General features: G+C 31.4%; 3 protein-coding genes across 8 annotated transcripts in view; 1 reads left to right on the forward strand and 2 right to left on the reverse strand.

The window, feature by feature from the left end:
• Nucleotides 1–3626: 3626 nt before the first annotated feature.
• On the forward strand, nt 3627–5176 carry LOC113403267 (zinc finger protein 28-like). Its single transcript, XM_026643750.2, has 2 exons — nt 3627–3929; nt 4172–5176. The coding sequence occupies exons 1-2, from the start codon at nt 3688–3690 to the stop codon at nt 4845–4847; spliced, it is 918 nt and encodes a 305-aa protein (XP_026499535.2). The 5' UTR covers nt 3627–3687; the 3' UTR covers nt 4848–5176.
• Nucleotides 5177–6410: 1234 nt separating this feature from the next.
• Nucleotides 6411–7732, reverse strand: LOC113403268 (large ribosomal subunit protein mL43). The gene is made up of 3 exons (XM_026643751.2): nt 7503–7732; nt 7124–7230; nt 6411–6823 (listed from the first exon to the last, which is right to left on the reverse strand). The coding sequence occupies exons 1-3, from the start codon at nt 7637–7639 to the stop codon at nt 6510–6512; spliced, it is 558 nt and encodes a 185-aa protein (XP_026499536.1). The 5' UTR covers nt 7640–7732; the 3' UTR covers nt 6411–6509.
• Nucleotides 7733–8867: 1135 nt separating this feature from the next.
• Nucleotides 8868–18238, reverse strand: part of LOC113403263 (myosin heavy chain, embryonic smooth muscle isoform-like) — a 60179-nt gene continuing 50808 nt past the window's right edge. For 3 of the 6 annotated variants that reach the window (XM_064219743.1, XM_064219744.1, XM_026643733.2), the window contains exons 12-16: nt 17281–17383; nt 12115–12246; nt 11545–11676; nt 11040–11167; nt 8868–10210 (exon numbers count right to left, since the gene is read on the reverse strand). In XM_064219743.1, the coding sequence (XP_064075813.1) occupies nt 10020–10210; nt 11040–11167; nt 11545–11676; nt 12115–12246; nt 17281–17383 (686 nt within the window). In that variant the 3' untranslated portion in view covers nt 8868–10019. Of the gene's footprint in view, nt 10211–11039; nt 11190–11544; nt 11677–12114; nt 12247–14626; nt 14940–17280; nt 17384–18238 lie in introns of those variants that run through there. The other 3 variants (XM_026643735.2, XR_003369295.2, XM_026643736.2) reach the window with 3 other exon arrangements.

Below are 18238 nucleotides of genomic sequence, written 5' to 3' on the forward strand. Positions count from 1 at the left end.
TAACCACTGTATATTAGTTGTACAAACCGAGTCATTCTATGTTAAATTTAGTCAAAAGCCTCGGATTATTCAGTACTATTAATAATAGTCATATGCGTAAGTGGCCCTTCAATTCACTTTACTTCACAAGAGTATTTCCATGTGACATATTATTACCAGGACATAATCAGATTGCTATTAATTAAGTTCATTCCAATCCAATATGTCCGCCAACCGAGTAGAGCAACGTGGTCTTAGCTCGAACTTCTTCACCGGAGGAGCCTTTCCCTCACATAAGAGCATTTAAGGTCACTGTAAATTAATAAAAGTAGTTCTGTCTTGTTATAGATGTGTTTGTATAATGAAAATATTTTGTTACTTCTCTAGTTCAACTGAATCATTTTACAATTGTAAGATTTTATCAAGGCATTCGATCGAATTTTCATCGATATATTGAGGTTGGTGTGTTCGATTACATAACTTAGAATGTATAGTTAGTGTAAGTTTAGACATACTTTTAAATATATATATTGTAAATTTAAGGCTACTAGTATTTGTGCAATAATATTAATCATTTGTATATTTATTAATTGCTTGTTTTACGTTATAAAAATCTTTAAAAACCGCTATAAGCGCGTACAGACGCGCGTAAATATATGTGGCTTACCATCGGTAATATAATATGGACGGATAGGTTTTGATACTCGTACGGAAATCACAAAACAGTACTGGTAACATTTACATATAGTCTATTCCAACCACAAGAGGAACAAAGACAAATACACGAACTTGACCTTGAATTGACGCGATATCATTGGTCGAGACTTTGAATCTGTGGTATTTTTTATGGATTTTCGAAAAAATGCCGTCTTGAACGTCGTAGAAGTTATTATCGGAACTTTGGAAGTAAAATTTAAGTGGGTTAATTTGTTAAGAGGAATAATGTTGTATAATAAATATTGATATATTAATGGAGAACTGTTAGTACATGGTAGAGCTGAGCTATTAGCGAATCGCATGAAATAGGTATGTAAATGTACGGTTCGTTTATCGTCATTCCTACTTCGATTGGAATAGGCTATAGACATATAAATAATCAAAAACCGTAACGTATTTGATACAATACGTTTGGCATCTGTCATGAGTCTTGAATTATTCTATTTTTTTTAATTGAAATTTATTATGCTCCAAGATTTTATTCCAATTTATTTGCCATGTAAGTTTCTTTCAAATTTATTTATGTTGATATTTATTTTTTGTATATTTTGTAAATAAAATTTTAAATAAACATTCTAAAAATAATACTGTGTTGTCATTACTACTGGAGTGTTTAATTACAAGTACTACTAGTACTAGTAAGTATTTTACTTTTACCTTTTTTGTAGGACTCCTACCCACTAAAACCATTGCGATGGCCGTCATCGACACGGAGGGGGGGTCTGATCGTGAGAACAGGAGTATCTTATCGATATAACGCATCCACCGCCACTTCTATGCTATGTTCCATCCGTGGGGGCGAAGGTGATCTCGCAAAACCCCCAACCCCCTCCTAGCGAGTGCGTCGCACGAGTCTATCCCGACTGCCATCCTCCTCAGGACCGTTTCTACATAGACCCTACTCTAATATCGCCTTCTAGCGTAATGTTAAATTTTACATATTCTTACGACTTATACAAATCAAAGACAATAAGATTTCGACGTGGACAATGCTTATATGTAATGTACAGTCGGGGTAAGAAAAGGTTCGTCACCTTAAGATCTATTTTCGTGTGCTCAGTATGAGCGATAACCTGCTTTACCGCTTGAGTATGACATATTGCGTCGCAATGTCATTATAAGTCGCATCTAGCAAAGAGTATAATAGCGTTTAAAAGCTATAACAATAATGAGAAGAAGCCCTCAATCGGGATGATAATTACCAACTTTTCACGAAACCTCATGGCCCTTCGTGAATGCTCGTGTAACATCGGAGATTAGGACATTGTCTTGTCTCTTATAAAAAAGAGTGCGTAGTAGTAATCCTACTTCCTACTAATATTATAAACGCGAAAGTTTGTGTGTATGGATTTGGCTGAGATCTCTGAGGTATGGATGGATGTTTGTTACTCTTTCATGGATTTGGATAAAATTTTGCACACAGGTAGAATATGTACTGGAATAACATATTGGATACTTTTTATGCCGGGAAAACATAAAATCTTCGGGAACGCAGGTGACACCGCAGGACGGAAGTAGTAAATAAAATAGTAAAAATAAATAGTAATTATGGTAAAATTTATAATTTTTCATAAATTATTAATTTATTAACAAATCTTATTTATTTTATTAAAAAAAAGTATATCCGCCATTCGTATCAATCACAGCTTGTAATCGCATTGATCCAACAAGGCGAGAGCATATGGCGGTTCCTCTGAAGCCCTTCCAGACACTTCGGCAATGTTCTACGACAGCTGCTTTAGTTCTATCGTTATGATTTATCTACCGCCATCAAACCCCATAAATTTTCGATGCCGATGGAACCACTCATCACACGTCACGTCATTACATTAACCGTCACTTAAAATAACGGCCGAATAATATTACAAGCATTTTTATTCTAAAATTGCAAGATATTGCAAGAAAATATATGACACTGACAGACTTTGACAATTCAGTAGAAGATATCATATCTAATTTAAATCTTATAATGACTAATTAGGCCATAAAAAAGTTTTTATGTTGATATGACACAGACGTAGTCCAAAGATTTTACACTATTTTGAACCAAGTTATTATACTATGTTAATTTAATTTTATATGCAGTTGTCTGTTTAGTGCTTTAGATTCAAAAAGTACTAAGAGTTTAAGACTTGATAAAGGAATGAATTTGAAAACTGATGAAGGTTTTCTTACTCTGACTGTACCTATCATCCCCCCTTTTCACTTGATGCTTTCACTCGAGACACGTTACTAAGAGACTAATAAGGCACACCGTAAGACGCACTGTAACACCATTGATTAGTCGGACTTGGAATACTCAATTTTTTAAATTTCTCTTTCCCGACATCTATCATCATCATTAATGACTTTTTAAGACAAATAAACTTTTTTTTTTGGTGATATATGTAATTCTTTATTGTACCTGTGCAAATTACTATTTAAGTAAAAAAGTGTAATTTATTAACAAATTAAAAAAAAAAACTTAACAGTGCTGTTTGGAGGTATTATATGTGAATATGTATTATGATGTCAAATCTAATTTTATTAATTATTCGTATTGTAGTTGAATTTTGATAAATGGACGACCTTTGCTCTACATAGTTGAAAATCAAGTAACGAGGGGAACTGTAACGCTAATATGTTATATTATGTTTCTTTACACTAGCTTCTGACTTTAAGACGGTTTTATTTAATCAGTGTTGGAATTGTTTGAATTTCAGAAAAACGAAATTGTCTTTAGTGGAAGACATATTTTAGCGACTAGTGTTAAAAACTAGATTTTGTAAAGTAAAAGAAAATATACAAAATACGTGTGTTAGTATTATAAGTAGTCTTTAATATCTTTGGTTAATACCAATTTCCGATTTATTTAAAAACATTATTTTTACGTCATGTGTCAACTTGCAATGTCAATGTTTCTAATATTTTCAAACTTACCTTTTTTAGTTTTTACAAAATAAATACCACCAATGCTTTTAAAGTTAACCTTATTGACATTCATAGTTTGAAATGGATTACGAACTAAGTTCTATTATCAAACAAGAGAAACAAGAATTTGTAGAAGATAAAAATGACAATTATTTACCGTTACGTTTTGATATTAAAATTAAAGTTGAAAATGAGACGATACTCGATGATTGGTGTTTGCAAAATGTATCGTCAACGAACGACTACGAAACTATAAGTTACCTGAAACTGAAAGAGGAGTGCGAACAATCTTGTGTAATATGTAATGAAAACTTTACTGATAGGTTTGTGCGTGATATTACATTTAAAAAAATAAAACAATAATATTTTTTTAATTTTTAAAAATGTACAGTTGTACTCAGACCTTAAATTTTGATGCCAATTATAACTATTTTTATACTTAATGTGTTATTGTTCCAAAAATCGTTTTGTAAAAATAGTAAATTAGCATTAAAGTTAACTGATAAACTTGATGTTTTATGATAAAAAATATAATATCTTTAGTTATGCAAAGTTATTGTTTCAGCTTCTCTCTGTATAAACACAATCTCATACACCTAAAAGTGCCTTTAATACAACGTAAATTATTCATGTGCGATGCCTGCCCTGCCTTCTATAAAAAGAAAAAAGACCTCCAAAACCACATTTTATTAACTCACCAATTCAAAAGGCTATATTATGGCGACGAACTTATAACAAAGTCACTACATAAGTGTCAGATTTGTGAAAAAACATTTGCATATAAAAGTTGGTTTGATCACATAAAAAATGTCCATGGGCAGCTTAAATTGAAATGCGAGAAGTGTAATTTAATATTTAAGTGTGAAAGGTATTTAAAACGTCATATATTGTATACACATGAGGGAGTTAAACCTTCTTGGCGTTATCATAAAGTTAAGTCTGCTAATATCAAATCTTACATTCAGTGTGAGACATGCCCTGCCAGATTCACCAATAAAAATTCTTTAACTACTCATATAAGAAACTGTCATAGTGAGAAAAAGTTCCAATGTAAAATTTGCAAATCTATATTAAAAAGTAAGTCCTACTTATTGACACATATTAATAGAGTTCACTATGATGATGGGAAGTTGCATTCTTGTGATGTTTGTGGTAAGATTTTTAAGTCACCGAGATATGTAAGAGTTCATATTAAGAATGCCCACAGCTCTCAGAAGAAATATAAAAAAAAGAAAACTTAATGTGTTAAGTATGGAGCTTTATATACAAATAATATGTTTGAACAACTCTTTAAAATCTATCAAAGATAGTCAAATTATTAAATAAACGAAGCTATTGCCCCAAACCGACCAGTTGAATAAATTTTCAGTAAGGCATACATTGATCTGTTTAACATACATAATGAAATAGATAGATATGTCAGTCAATAGTTATTTGACCAACATATTCACCAGTTTCAAGGGAGCCAGTGTAAATACTTGTGCAAGGTTGAGAACAATGTAAATTTATTTTATTAAGCATTGATACTATCAGGGCAGATATGACCAATAACCATGTGGTGGACTATAATAATTTTAAAACAAATTGTTATTTTTTTAACAGATCAAGATAAGCTTTAATTCTTTTTTTTTAATATTGTCACACAATATATGGTTAAATCTTTACAGAACAATACTGATATATACTAATTTTATAAAGTAACTCTTGTCTGTTGGTCTTTCGTGACATATGAAAATCAACCCCTAAAACGCGAGCGACAACTAAAAAACAATGACAGTGACAATTTTGAAGTAACTACATACTAACCATACATAACATACTAAAGTGGAAAAAGGGGATTTTATATCTGTTAACAAGCAAAAGTAGAACTACACAGCTCTATTTTAAGCACGAGTAACCGAGTGCAACTAATGTTCTGGTAACACCCTTCCGAAAATATATATTTAAGGGTGCACCTCACGGATGGTCTCAGACTTGCCTATTATCAGCAAACTGGACTCGGTATGTTTTCCATGCCCTGATTGAAGACGAACTTGGAACAACAAATGACTTCTAATATATCCTAAGGACAGATTAATTACATATACACATTGTTAAACTATACATAAGTTAATTTATTAAAAAAAATATTTGACAGTATTGTTTTTTTTTTTATAGTTTGAATTCTGCACGAGGTTAAAATAATAACAACAAATTATATTCAAGGTTTTATTATTGTCTAAACTAATTTTTAATATTACAACTATTAACAACAGAATATTATTTACAATACAGATAAAACACTACAATATTTACTAGTTTTTTTTTTCTTTCAAATTGTAGTTTTAAACTATCACTTTTATATGAATAATTTACAAGAGATTAATGAGGGTTTTAAATAGAAATGAGTCTTAGGGCAAAGTAAAAATAATTAAATTACTTTCATGCCAATATCTTCATCAGTGATGAAGACACAAAGGAGATTGGTTAATATAGTCAAATGGCAAAACTCATCAGTAATATTAACAAATTTATTGGTTAAACAAAACTGTTTTGATTAAATACCGTTACAGAGGTTTACTAGGGATACCACATTGCGTAAAAAATTGTCATTCTCAAGCTCTAAAATGCAAGGTATATTATATTTAACATTATACAGCAGTTTTATTGCCTATCGGGGTCTTTCGAGAAATATTATTGCTGTTTGTTTTCAATCATCTGATATATTTGGTGCTGTAATGCTACCTGTCATGTTTGGAAAACCTTAATTGGTAGGAACTTGGTTAAACTTGTTTACAATCTAAGTTTATATACCATTTGCATCTACCAATAGTCCATTTTATTGAAATGTTGTTACTTTTTCTTATAATTATTTCATACAAAAGTGATAAACAAAATGTTCAGATTAATATTAATTTAATAATCTATTCTCCCGTCTTAACATCCTTTTCACTAATTGCTTGCTTCTCAAACATAAGTCTTAGTTTTTCAGTAGCAGATATGGACAATCTGTTGTTTGCACCGAATTTGGGATCAGGTAATGTAGCTACATTGAGTTCTGGGTCTTTGAAAGTGAAAGGAGTCCAAGGACCCTGGACAGATGGGTAATCAGTGTATTGGTATTTTCTGAGACGAGCTCCCGAAATGTCTCCTTGCTGTGTACGAAGTACTTCCATCCATTTTGTGATTTCCGAGTGAGTCTTATTTTGCACATTCATCCAGACTCTGTCCCCATTTACTGAAATTTTAATTGTGTACATAATTGTAATTTTTAAATATAAATTCTAGACCAGAACATTCTAACAATCACCATGGACTATAGAAAAAATATGAATGTCCAAAAATCTAAAATTTGAAAGATATTTTCTTTTTTGCAATGTCCACTACATTTGACATACTGAGAATATTGAGTTATTTAAGTTTGAATTTGAGAAACATGGAATGGAAATGTACTAATATATATACTTTTGATAACATACAGTTGAAACTGCAAGTGCTTGTAAATATATGGTTATTTATTTACCCTAAGGTTACTTACAATACTCAGCAACAAGTACAGGTCCTCTATGTCTACGAGGCTTTAGGTATACGACCACACTCGCGTTTTGTTTCGCAAAATCGACTAGATCTTGTTCGATGAAATCTCTGTAATGAAAATTCAAACGAGTTCTTATAAACTACATTGATAAAATTTGTTGCAAAATGTTTTAGTTAAATAGTAGGTAATTATAATTGTTCAGTTTTAAGTTTTAGACTACTTTATTTAATTTAATTTGGCCAAGACATGTTCTATAATTATATTTTCAGTTTTTATGTCCAAGTAAATTTTGTCACAAATATATGTTCACAAACTTTATTTTCTTTTTTTTTAAATTGTTAAAGGTTAAGGTGTCATTTTTGTAATATTTTGTAAGCACCTAATTCCGCGGCTCCCCCCGTGACTTTTACAGAATTTGAGAACAATTCTTTGCAATTGGCATACGTAGCGACCAACACCATTTTGTAAAGGAGCTCGGACAAAGGCCGATTTCATAAACATATTTTTATTAGACATTTTCACTAATAAATTGTTGAAAATAAATATTTATAATTTTCAGGTTAGGAAACTTAGGAATCGGATAGATAAGTCAAAATCACGTAATTGACTTTGACAGTTAACCATACTTTTGAATAAAAAGTATTTAAACCGTAAAAGTATAGTTTTTATTTTTATAATCGATTTTATATAAATCATTGCAAAGGTAATCGATAAGATTCAAATGTAAAAATTTAAGCTAAGCTAATTATTATGTTTTTGTTTAATTTATTTATATTTATTTATTTATTAAATATGACACACAAAACAGATTGTCACACTAGTACACACATTGTCACACTAGTACACAGGTATGATATAATATATACAACATTCAAGAGCTATGTGATAATCCTGAGCATCCTATTCCAACGGAAGTAGGAAAAAAGATAGACATACCTTCGATTTACGTATTTCATGCGATTTGCTATTAACTCAGCTATACTGTGCACTACTAAGAGTTTATGATGAATATAACATCTTTATTTATAATACAATACTACTACACTTAACTACTTATTTCCACTTTAATTTTACTTCCATAATTCCGAAAACAGTTTCGTCGATGTTCAAAACGCAATTTTTTCGAATCTATAGTGAATATCATAGATTAATCATACTCGACCAATGATATCGCGTCAATTTGCTGTCAAATTGTTTATTTGCCTTTTTTCCTCGTTTGGTTGGAATAGAGTATATATATTCTCATTGGTACAGACTTTGTGCTTATCGAATTACTACGTTTGGACTTCCGATGTGGAGTTACTGGCTTCCCATCGAGATTTCCTTCCAGGAACTCGATGACTTTCCTAAAGGTTTACCCTCGAGAAAGATGGGTTTATACAAAGCTGAACGAAAAAAATACAACACAGTGGTAGTTTAATTGTAAAAAGTTTTTTATTATGATATGAAATATTCTTATGTCTAATGCATGGATGCATGCACCTTATGGCGTAATACATTGTAAAAAAATGATCGCGCTACCGTCTTTCACAGAATCTTGGGTATACTCTTGTGCGTGAAGTTTGGGTGCTTCGGATGTACAATTTCTGATTATAAGAAATTTTGCGTTTTAATTGGTTTTTCTTATCAATTTAAAGTAGTTAATGTTATTCTTCATTGTTATTTGTTATTTTAAAGTCAGATAGTTAATCTTTCTGTCGATATCATTTGTGATCGGTAAGAGTATAAACTAGAACAAAAGAGGTGTATTTAAAAAAGTTTATTATGAAAAAATAATATTTACATCAAAATTACACGAACATTTTGCAATACAACTTTCATACGTTATATTTAGACATGGATTGAAAGGCAGAAGGCTTGAGTTTATAATCTATATTTTACAGATACGTAATTAATATCCTGTAAAATATTTTATAATACAAAATTACGAGTATTCTATTAATAATATATATTTCGGTATATACCGTTTCTTTAACAATATTTAAAAAAGCTAAAGCTGTCAATATATAAATTTACCAAAGATTATGAAACTTGGAAGAATAATTTAAGTACAATTACAAGATCATATTAAAAAAAAAACAAAGTTAAAATGCATCGAATATAAAACAGTTCAAAATCCTCGGAGAAAGAAGTAATCTCATACTTCAATAGGTTCTTACTTCAAAATTGTTTAGCTTCTACGGACAAAAATTAACAAGCAAAAAAAATTAAAAAAAAAAAAATCTGAAAGAATCGTAAACCTCCGGGATACTTTAGTTTAACTATAATATGTAAATTCAAGTAAATTTAATTATAAATATTATCCATAAGAGAGTAAAAATCGTATAAATAATTATATAACTAACAGAGTTATGAATTATTTATTTAATTATTAATATTTTTTATCGATTACTTTGATACCCTTTTCTTTTCGCTATTACACTATTTATTCGAATTATTAAAGAGTATAAAGTAATAGACATTACTTTAACAAAAAACATTAAAACTGACAGTTGAAAATTTAAATTTGTAATAAAACGTTTTTTTAAGATAATTTCTAAGATAATTTAAATAAAAAAAAAAATGAATGCGCATTAAAATTTATCCTTTTCTACGCATTTAAAAACAAATTTCAAATCTGACATAAAGATTATTTTTAAAAACCGATACATTTCTTATAAGCTCTAGAAAAAAGGGCCGACATCAGACCTTTTTACAGTTAACGTAAATTAAGTAATGTCAATGATTTTGATAGCGTACAATTACAGGTTGTTAATATGTAGACATGTATTTCGCAAATTTTAATTGCGCAATAAACGTAAAATCCGTTTCAATCGGAAATTTCCCTGAAAAATATACTTAATTCTTATTAATAATACAAACTTTATTATTCAAAAACACCGATCGTTATATTATTTTATTCTTTATTTCTTTCTTCAAGTTGTTTTATTCGAACAGGAACTTGTACAGCGGGGAGGTCGACGCTTTTCGCGCGTCGTCGGCCATTTTCTATGTCCATGTTAGTACGACGCGCTTCTGGCGGGAGAGGTTGTAAATCCGGTAATGTTGGACGTTTCCTAGCAAGTTCCGGTGTACGGAGAGTTCCACCTGAAATTGATGGAATAATAAGTTTAATAGTAACACAAAATTTAAATGTCTACTTCATTTTTAAAGTTTAAAATATTTGGTAGCTAGATGTATGTCTGATGACGCCATTTAAAGCATATATAGCTGCTAGGATTGTGTCTAAGTCGTTGTATCTGCGATCAACTTAATATTATTAACTAGAGTCTGTTATATTGTTTGATAGTATGCCATAAGGCTACGTATGAACAGGGACCGGATAGACTTTTAGTAATTAATACGTGTATACATAAATATATTAAAAGATAGACAAGACTAGATATTAAAGAAAGTGGCGGATTTTCCTATTTTTTTTGGGCCGAAACAAATACTTTGGGATGCAAAATTTAAGGGACGGCAAAACTTTTTGGTTTGGTTCGTGAGCTCCAACAGTGAACCCACAAAAACGTTATTGCTTAAAAATTCAAACATGTTTAAAAGATCTCAAATAAACGTACCTAATAATAATTCCTCACATTATTCAATGATTTGTGATTTACAGAAAGTAGGGGGCAGCATCTGTCATAGGTCTACGCCAGTAAGAGTAAGTAACAAATCTGCCCCTTACTAAAATAATGTGATTATACGAGTACGAGTATAATAATAATATACGATCCTTGTACAATGACACACATTAAGATGATCTTTGCTTAATCACCTCCAATTAGCTTCCTAAGTCAAATACGAGTACGATCTCTTACATACATGCCATAACTGTTTTGATGATGGGATACCAAAAATTAGGAAAATACTTTTTAGTCCTTTAGCCATCGTTCTTGCGTTCTCATTCATTCATCAGGATACTTTGACTCACCTTTCCTTCTCGGCGCGTTTAGTTGCGTCTCACACGCTAGAGGCCCGTTCTTGGATAAAAAAGACTCCTTATTTTGGATTGAGTTTTCACAACCGTCCGCGCGCGTACGAGCTCCTAGTTTTGGACTACTGAAACAAGTTGGGCGTTGTACTGTAGGAAAGTTAAAAAAATTAAACTTAAAATTTTGATTTGATACGCCAACGATTTGGATGTAAGTTCGTGTAAGTGTGGTGCAAATTTAAACTAATCACCGGACCCTACGTCCGTCATTAACTCTAACAATTATAATATTTAAATGATACAAAGACCGAAAAGATCACATCGGAAGATGGTTCAAATTTAACGAGTTTGCCACGATAGATATACTGCCCGGAGAAACAAAAACGAGAAGATTAATTGGACAACCCAGGGAGCAATATTACAAATATACAGAAACATATAAACTAAACAGAAAAATAAATGGTTTACAAGGGTTAATCAGTGTATTGTATAAATGACAACTAACCTCTGTTCCACGAGAAGCTTGGTCAGCCTCGCGACCTCAGCACGCAAGTGGTTGAGCTCCTTTTCCCGCGACCGAGCTTCCTGCTCAGCGGTGCGTTCTCGAGCCGCAAGACGAGCGCGGATGTCATCGAAACTGTCATAATTATCAATATATAGCTAGACTAAGCGATCTTTTAAAGCAAAAGGATTTTCAACTGCTAGCATATTTAGTGTGGAACACAATAATTTAATTAAAATTTGTTGCGCCTCCAGATTGGTACGAACTTTTTGGATAGACCGATAAATATATCTCGATTGGGAAAATATTCAAGTATTAGTTTACCTGTAACTGAATATTTTAAAGAGTATGTTGTTGATTGATATTAAAAACTGGAATTAATTTCAAATGAATCAATTATTTGTTATCGTTTGATAGCTTTGAAATGTCGACATAGGATTGTCATTTACAATATTTCAATTGAAATGTTTATCTAGAATGTTTTATGGAGAGCCATTTAAAGATTTATCAAAAACAATATCGTAGAGAACTATTGTTTAAACATAGTTTAAACATAATAAAATCAATTCTTACAGTTTCCTTATGCACGCACACTTTCTTGTTAAGTGATCGATTTGCTCCTGCGACGCTTTCTGATTCTGCTTCATATTCGACGCGTCTTCTATCCTCTTCTCTCGTAGCTCCCTCTCTCGCTCTAGCGCTTCTCTATTTTGTTAATTAGGGTCACAGGGTAAGTAAGGGGTTACTTAGATTGTTGTGTATTTGTTTCAGTGTTTTATGATACAATGACGGAATTTTAGCTTTTAATGCTAGAGATAAGCCAGATAAGAAACTATTGGAGCGTCAAATTAGGATTTTTTTACATTACATTAACAGCCTGTAAATTTGCCACTGCTGGGCTAAGGCCTCCTCTCCCTTTGAGCAGAAGGTTTGGAGCATATTCCACCACGCTGCTCTAATGCGGGTTGCTGGATACACATATGGCAGAATTTCGTTGAAATTAGACACATGCAGGTTTACTCACGATGTTTTCCTTCACCGCCGAGCACGAGATGAATTATAAACATAAATTAAGCACATGAAAATTCATTGGTGCCTGCCTGGGTTTGAACCCGAAATCATCGGTTCAGATGCACGCGTTCTAATAACTGGGCCATCTCGGCTCTATTTTGGATTAATTAATTGGATATAATTAGAAATGCTTGGTGCTTATAGCGTTGGAGCAATGGACTTCAGATCTTTTGTGGGTTTTCGTCAACACACTTATATAAAGTACCCTAATTTGTTATGTTTTCGGATAATTTTATAACGTGAGATGTTTTTCGATACTGATATTATAAATGCGAAATTAACTCTGTCTGTTGCTCTTTCACGGCCAAAGCACTGCACCGAATTTGGTAAAATTTTGTATAAAGCTTGAAGTCCAAGGAGGGATATATTTTTGTGTGCCTAAAAGTTGAAGACCAACTCATAAAATGAGTGAACGCGCGACAGCTAGTATTAAATAAATAACATCCCATAAAATTGTTGTATGTATGTTTGTGGAGGCTTCTTCTTGTCATGAGAGCGTTGGAATTCTTGCTCTATTAGTTTTGTATGGAACAGACTTGAACATTGAATCTATGCGATTGACATTTAATTTAATTTAATAATCAGATTTTATTAATTGTCATTATGCTCTTTGAAAGAGGCTAGTTTATGTTGTCTATGGAACTGTTTGGGGTTACCCTACGAAAGAAAATCTACTCTTGAAAATGCTAATGTCGCCATTAGGGAAATAATCTTAATTACTTATAAGATCACTTCATTTGTCATGTGATGTTGATATTTTAAAAAAAATGCCCAGATGAACTTTTTCATTAATGTTTAAAAGGAATAAAATGTCATATGAAAAAAAAATGTCAAAGTATCGCGATGTCTATTTGACTGTTAAGACAAAGCTGGAAGCTTATTGCGTATTGGTGTGGCAGAATTTAGAAATTAACAGCTCGTACAAATTATCTTCAATATTGTACTTTATTTCACATAGCTGGGCCAACTGTCAAATTATCCCCAAGAGACATTGGCGCTGTCAGAAATATTAACCATTCCTTACATCACCAATGCCTCACCAACCTTGGGAACTAAGATGTTATGTCCGTCAGTGTAACTACCTTCTAAACCGGAACACAAATTTGTTTGGCAGTAGAATATACAATGATGGTATCTACGCAGGCTCACACAAAATCCTACCATCAGTTGGTGGTGACGTAGTTCTTACGTTTTCCTTTAGGGCCATCCATTTATTACGTAAGACGATTTAGGGGGGAGGGGCGTCGATCATGTCTAATGTTTTTTTTACAGGGGATGGGAAGGAGTCTCGATAGTTCTTACGTAAGATCAAAAAAATGCGCAAAGTTAAAATGATTTGAAAAAGGTTCGATTGTCGAGGGTCGCTCGGTTGCGTATAGGTAAAAAATGATATTTCCATTTCCATGGCAACAGGCGAGCCAAAAAATAAACATTATTAGTACCTTTGAAATTACGAATAAATATTTAAAAAAATTGATTCTTTGAAACATAAACATTAAAATAAACCAAACGTGAATTCATTTTGTCCTTTAGATTCTTACGTAATAAATATTAAACAAAAATGAAGGGGTCGATCGATTCTTATTTTTTCTTAAAATAGGGGGGAGGGGGTCAAAAACAAGCAAAAATAGTCTTACGTAATAATCGAATGGCACCTATAGCGCTAAGCTCGTAACACAAATCACAAGACAAATTGAATCGTGTTTGTTCGGATTGAAATCCAAATGGCATCTTGAATCTTGTAACGATAGTTGTAAATAAAATATATATTTATAGATAAGAAATAAAAATTTAATTTTGAACATGAAGTGTTAATTGAGAAATTCTGTGTAGCAACATACAACAACGTAAGCATTATATTATATAATAATATAAATGTATATAAAAGCTTTTATGATACATGATCTAAATATTTAAATAATTCTTTGTATATAAAACATAAAAAGTATTTGGTCTAAATATATATTATGAAAAAAAATTGTTATTTTTTTTATATACAAAAGCAAAAGACTAGACGATGCTCCTTTAATACATATATTATGTCTATACTTAGTATATAAAGTTATTTATTTATATATCAGTCCAAAACGGCAGTAACATTTCAAAAAAATTAAACTATATATCTAAACAACATTTTTTTTTTGTATTATTTTTAGTATTTTTACATAAAATCTATACAAAACTATTATTGTTCTAATTAATGTTTTCTTCTATATCTCATATAGAATAAGGTAGCTATAGAGAGAAGGAAGATCGCTAGAGCGAGACGGAGCGAGCCGATGAGCACGCAAGCGCATGGCGCCACTAACGCGCTGACCCAACCGCAACTGTTAAACAACCGCCAAAAACTTCTATAGCTAAATATTTTACAACTAAGTTCATTATTAAGTTTCTATATTATCTGTGATTTGAGGTTCTAATTATTGTGCTAATTCTATTTTTGATTTATTTACAGACTAGTGCCATAAAGCGGAACTTACGACGCCATTTTGAAACTTACTGTCTTATTCGTTTGATTATATATATGGCTAGATTGTCAAAAAAATAGTGGCCAACAGTTGGCTACTAGTAAAGCAGTATGACGTTTGGCTCTCGTCTTATTAATTAACGTACGTCATCAGATTTAAAATTTATTTAATTTACCAAACAATTGAACCCCATTTTTTTAAAGTTTCTATTATAAAGTGCATAGGTAGTAGTGCTTTGTGCTTTTTAAATATATCTACTACGTGCAATTATATTTATCCTAAAATAAAGAATTATACATTTCAAATACAAAAAAGATAAGTGCTTAATTATCTGTGCATCATATAGTAATTACGCGGCAAATAATGGATTCTTCCGAATGTCTTTAGGCTGAATATAAAAAATCCATTCGAATATCTTTTCTTATCTGTGTGATTAAATTGGCGCCAAACTAGCAAAGTTTATTCAGTAGTTTAGAATTAACGTAATCTAAATTTAGCCTGGCCTCAATTTAGACTCCAAGATTTTTTTGCATTTAGCCCAGTCGAGTAGGCTTATGGCCTTGTAATTTAGATTCAAAACAATTCTCTACATTATTAACAAGACAATTCGACATTGCCTTTCACTTTTTATTTAAAAAAAGGATTAAAATTCACAGAAACTTTCGACAACATCTCAACATCCTTATAAATTTTGTTGAAAAAGTGAACGTCGTGTGATATTGAGGCGGATAACCACGGAATCTGTTCTCTATTTTAAATTTAGACTATTAATAACCTCGTAAATATTAGAATATAAAATTGCTGACAGGATTTATGCGAGGTAAAACTCATTTTGACTCGACGGGGCTAATTTAAAATAGAAAAAAAACAACACTCAAAATTGTCTGTTATTAATACGCACACGCTAAATTTAAACTGTAACTTATTTCTGAAAAGCCAATTTTATAATTTTTTTCCTAAAATGTTAAAAATATTGTTATTCATAAACGTATAAAATTTAATTCTAAAGAAGAAAACACTGTTTGAAATGTAAATACTGCCTTTTGGACTGTTTTAAAAGAATGCAAATGTGAAAATGATACATCGTGATTGATAATTTGATAGTGACGTGTGATGAGTGAATGAAATAGTGAATGAATGAACTGCGACAGATACATAAAATAGAATGCTATCTCTTTCCTTACAAATTTTAAATAGAGACCGCATTCGTACTTGTAGTAATGTCATGTAATTAATATTATTTACAGTGGATGAAGGATTTATGACATGCTGATTTTTGGTAGCCAAATACGTCCAAAAGACATTATTTATAAATCATTAGTTGTGTTACAATATTTAAAAAAAAAAAACGGACATTTAGCTACCAATTTTATTTGGAATTGTTAAGTAATATAATATAATCAGGGTTAAAACAAATAAACAAGCCTTTAAAACTTTTTTTTTTTTAATACGTTTTATACGCGGTAAAGGTATTTTAGTATCTATGCCCAATTTCAATCGGAGTACAGATAAACAAAACTTAAATTGTTAATTCCATATGATTTGTTAATAGATCTGTTGTATTGTGCGCTACTAACAGTTTTTTGTTAATATATCTTTATTAATATTTAATACAACACTTCCAGTTCAACGTTACTTATATCCACTTTAATTTTACTTCCAAAGTTCCGAACTACTTTCAAAACGTAATCATTTCTCGACCAATGATATCGCGTCAATACAATGTTAAAATTATTTACTTGTCTTTACTGTTCCTGTGGTACTAAAAGCCATTAAATTAAGAATTGAATTGTTCTCGTGGTTGGAATAGAATATCTTTACTAATATTACAAATGCAAAAGTAACTCAGTATTTGTTACGATTTCACGGCTATACAACTGAACCGAGTTTAATGATATTTCGTATAAAGCAAGCTGAACTGACTGAACGAAAACTAGTACACAATATTCAAACATCACACTAACATGGAACGGGCATACCAAGGAACGCTCGCTTACGTACGATCTCCTTGAGCGCGTGTAAAATACGATTGAACGCGATTGATTTGAACAGTATTGTATTCCATTTAAAAAAAAAAATTAAAAACAAATACTTATTTAACAAAATCCACGGCACAAATATTAAAACACAGGCATTACATAAACATGCGTTGACCGAATGTGTAAAGAAAAAGTTAGTTGTTTTTTTTAATTTCATTTACCTCAATTCTTGTTCAGTGACTGCCAATGTTCGTCCGCAGGCGGCGGCTTTTGATGATAGCTCATCAAAATCTGCTACTTTCGAATGTATTTGAGCTTTCAGTTCTGCAATGAATAAAAGAAACATTAATGGTTTTTTTTTATGTTATTTGTAGGCGGATCGGCCAATGGGCTATCAGAATAAAGTGGTAATCACCGCCCATAGACATTGGCGCTGTTAGAAATATTAACCATCTCTTACTTCAACCTTGGGAACTAAATTGATATGTCCCTTGTGGAGTTACACTGGCTCACTCACCCTTCAAATCGAAACACAACAATACCAAGTATTGCTCCTTGGCGGCAGAATATCTGACGAGTGGTACCTACCGAGACGGCTTGCAAAAAGCTCTACCACCAAGTACCACCTCTAATTAAAATAAAATAAAAATAATCTACTTATTAATATTAAAATCATAATTATACTAAATGTAACTATTTAAACACTGACAAATTAACATTCACAATTTAAATGTTTAATAAAATAAACATTTTAAAATAAGAAAAGGCGTGAAGTTGTCTATTTCGAGAGAGTTGACATTTAATTGTCAGTTTCGCGAGCAACTTCACCGTGCAGTTTTCACTGTGCGCGCGCATCATTAAAATCGCCTCTCATAATTATTCGATAACGCACCAAAAGAAGTATAACTCAAATATATATAGGGTATTTATTTTTTAAATCTAACTCGACTTTGCAGGTGTCGAATGATGTAGATAGAATATTTATATCGTAATACTTCTTTAGGTTTATGTGGCGCCATTAAATATCCCGGTCAGCATGATTTTCTTCCGGATGATCCGTTGCAGAAATTGCCTGATTCAATAGTTATTGAATTGATTATTTTCAGAAGAATTGAAAGTAGTTGCCGGCACATAAATTGACAAATATTTCCATTGATTTAAAATACTTAACAATAATAA

Source organism: Vanessa tameamea, chromosome 29 (genome assembly GCF_037043105.1).
Source record: "Vanessa tameamea isolate UH-Manoa-2023 chromosome 29, ilVanTame1 primary haplotype, whole genome shotgun sequence".
Taxonomy (NCBI): domain Eukaryota; kingdom Metazoa; phylum Arthropoda; class Insecta; order Lepidoptera; family Nymphalidae; genus Vanessa; species Vanessa tameamea.

Coding starts and splice junctions, on each gene's coding strand:
- LOC113403267 (XM_026643750.2), top strand. CDS start 3,688: ATGGATTACGAACTAAGTTCTATTATCAAACAAGAGAAACAAGAATTT. Junction 3,930..4,171: donor AATGAAAACTTTACTGATAG/GTTTGTGCGTGA, acceptor TTATTGTTTCAG/CTTCTCTCTGTATAAACACA.
- LOC113403268 (XM_026643751.2), bottom strand. CDS start 7,639: ATGTCTAATAAAAATATGTTTATGAAATCGGCCTTTGTCCGAGCTCCT. Junction 7,231..7,502: donor GGGGGGAGCCGCGGAATTAG/GTGCTTACAAAA, acceptor TTTTCATTACAG/AGATTTCATCGAACAAGATC. Junction 6,824..7,123: donor TGTACTTGTTGCTGAGTATT/GTAAGTAACCTT, acceptor TTAAAATTTCAG/TAAATGGGGACAGAGTCTGG.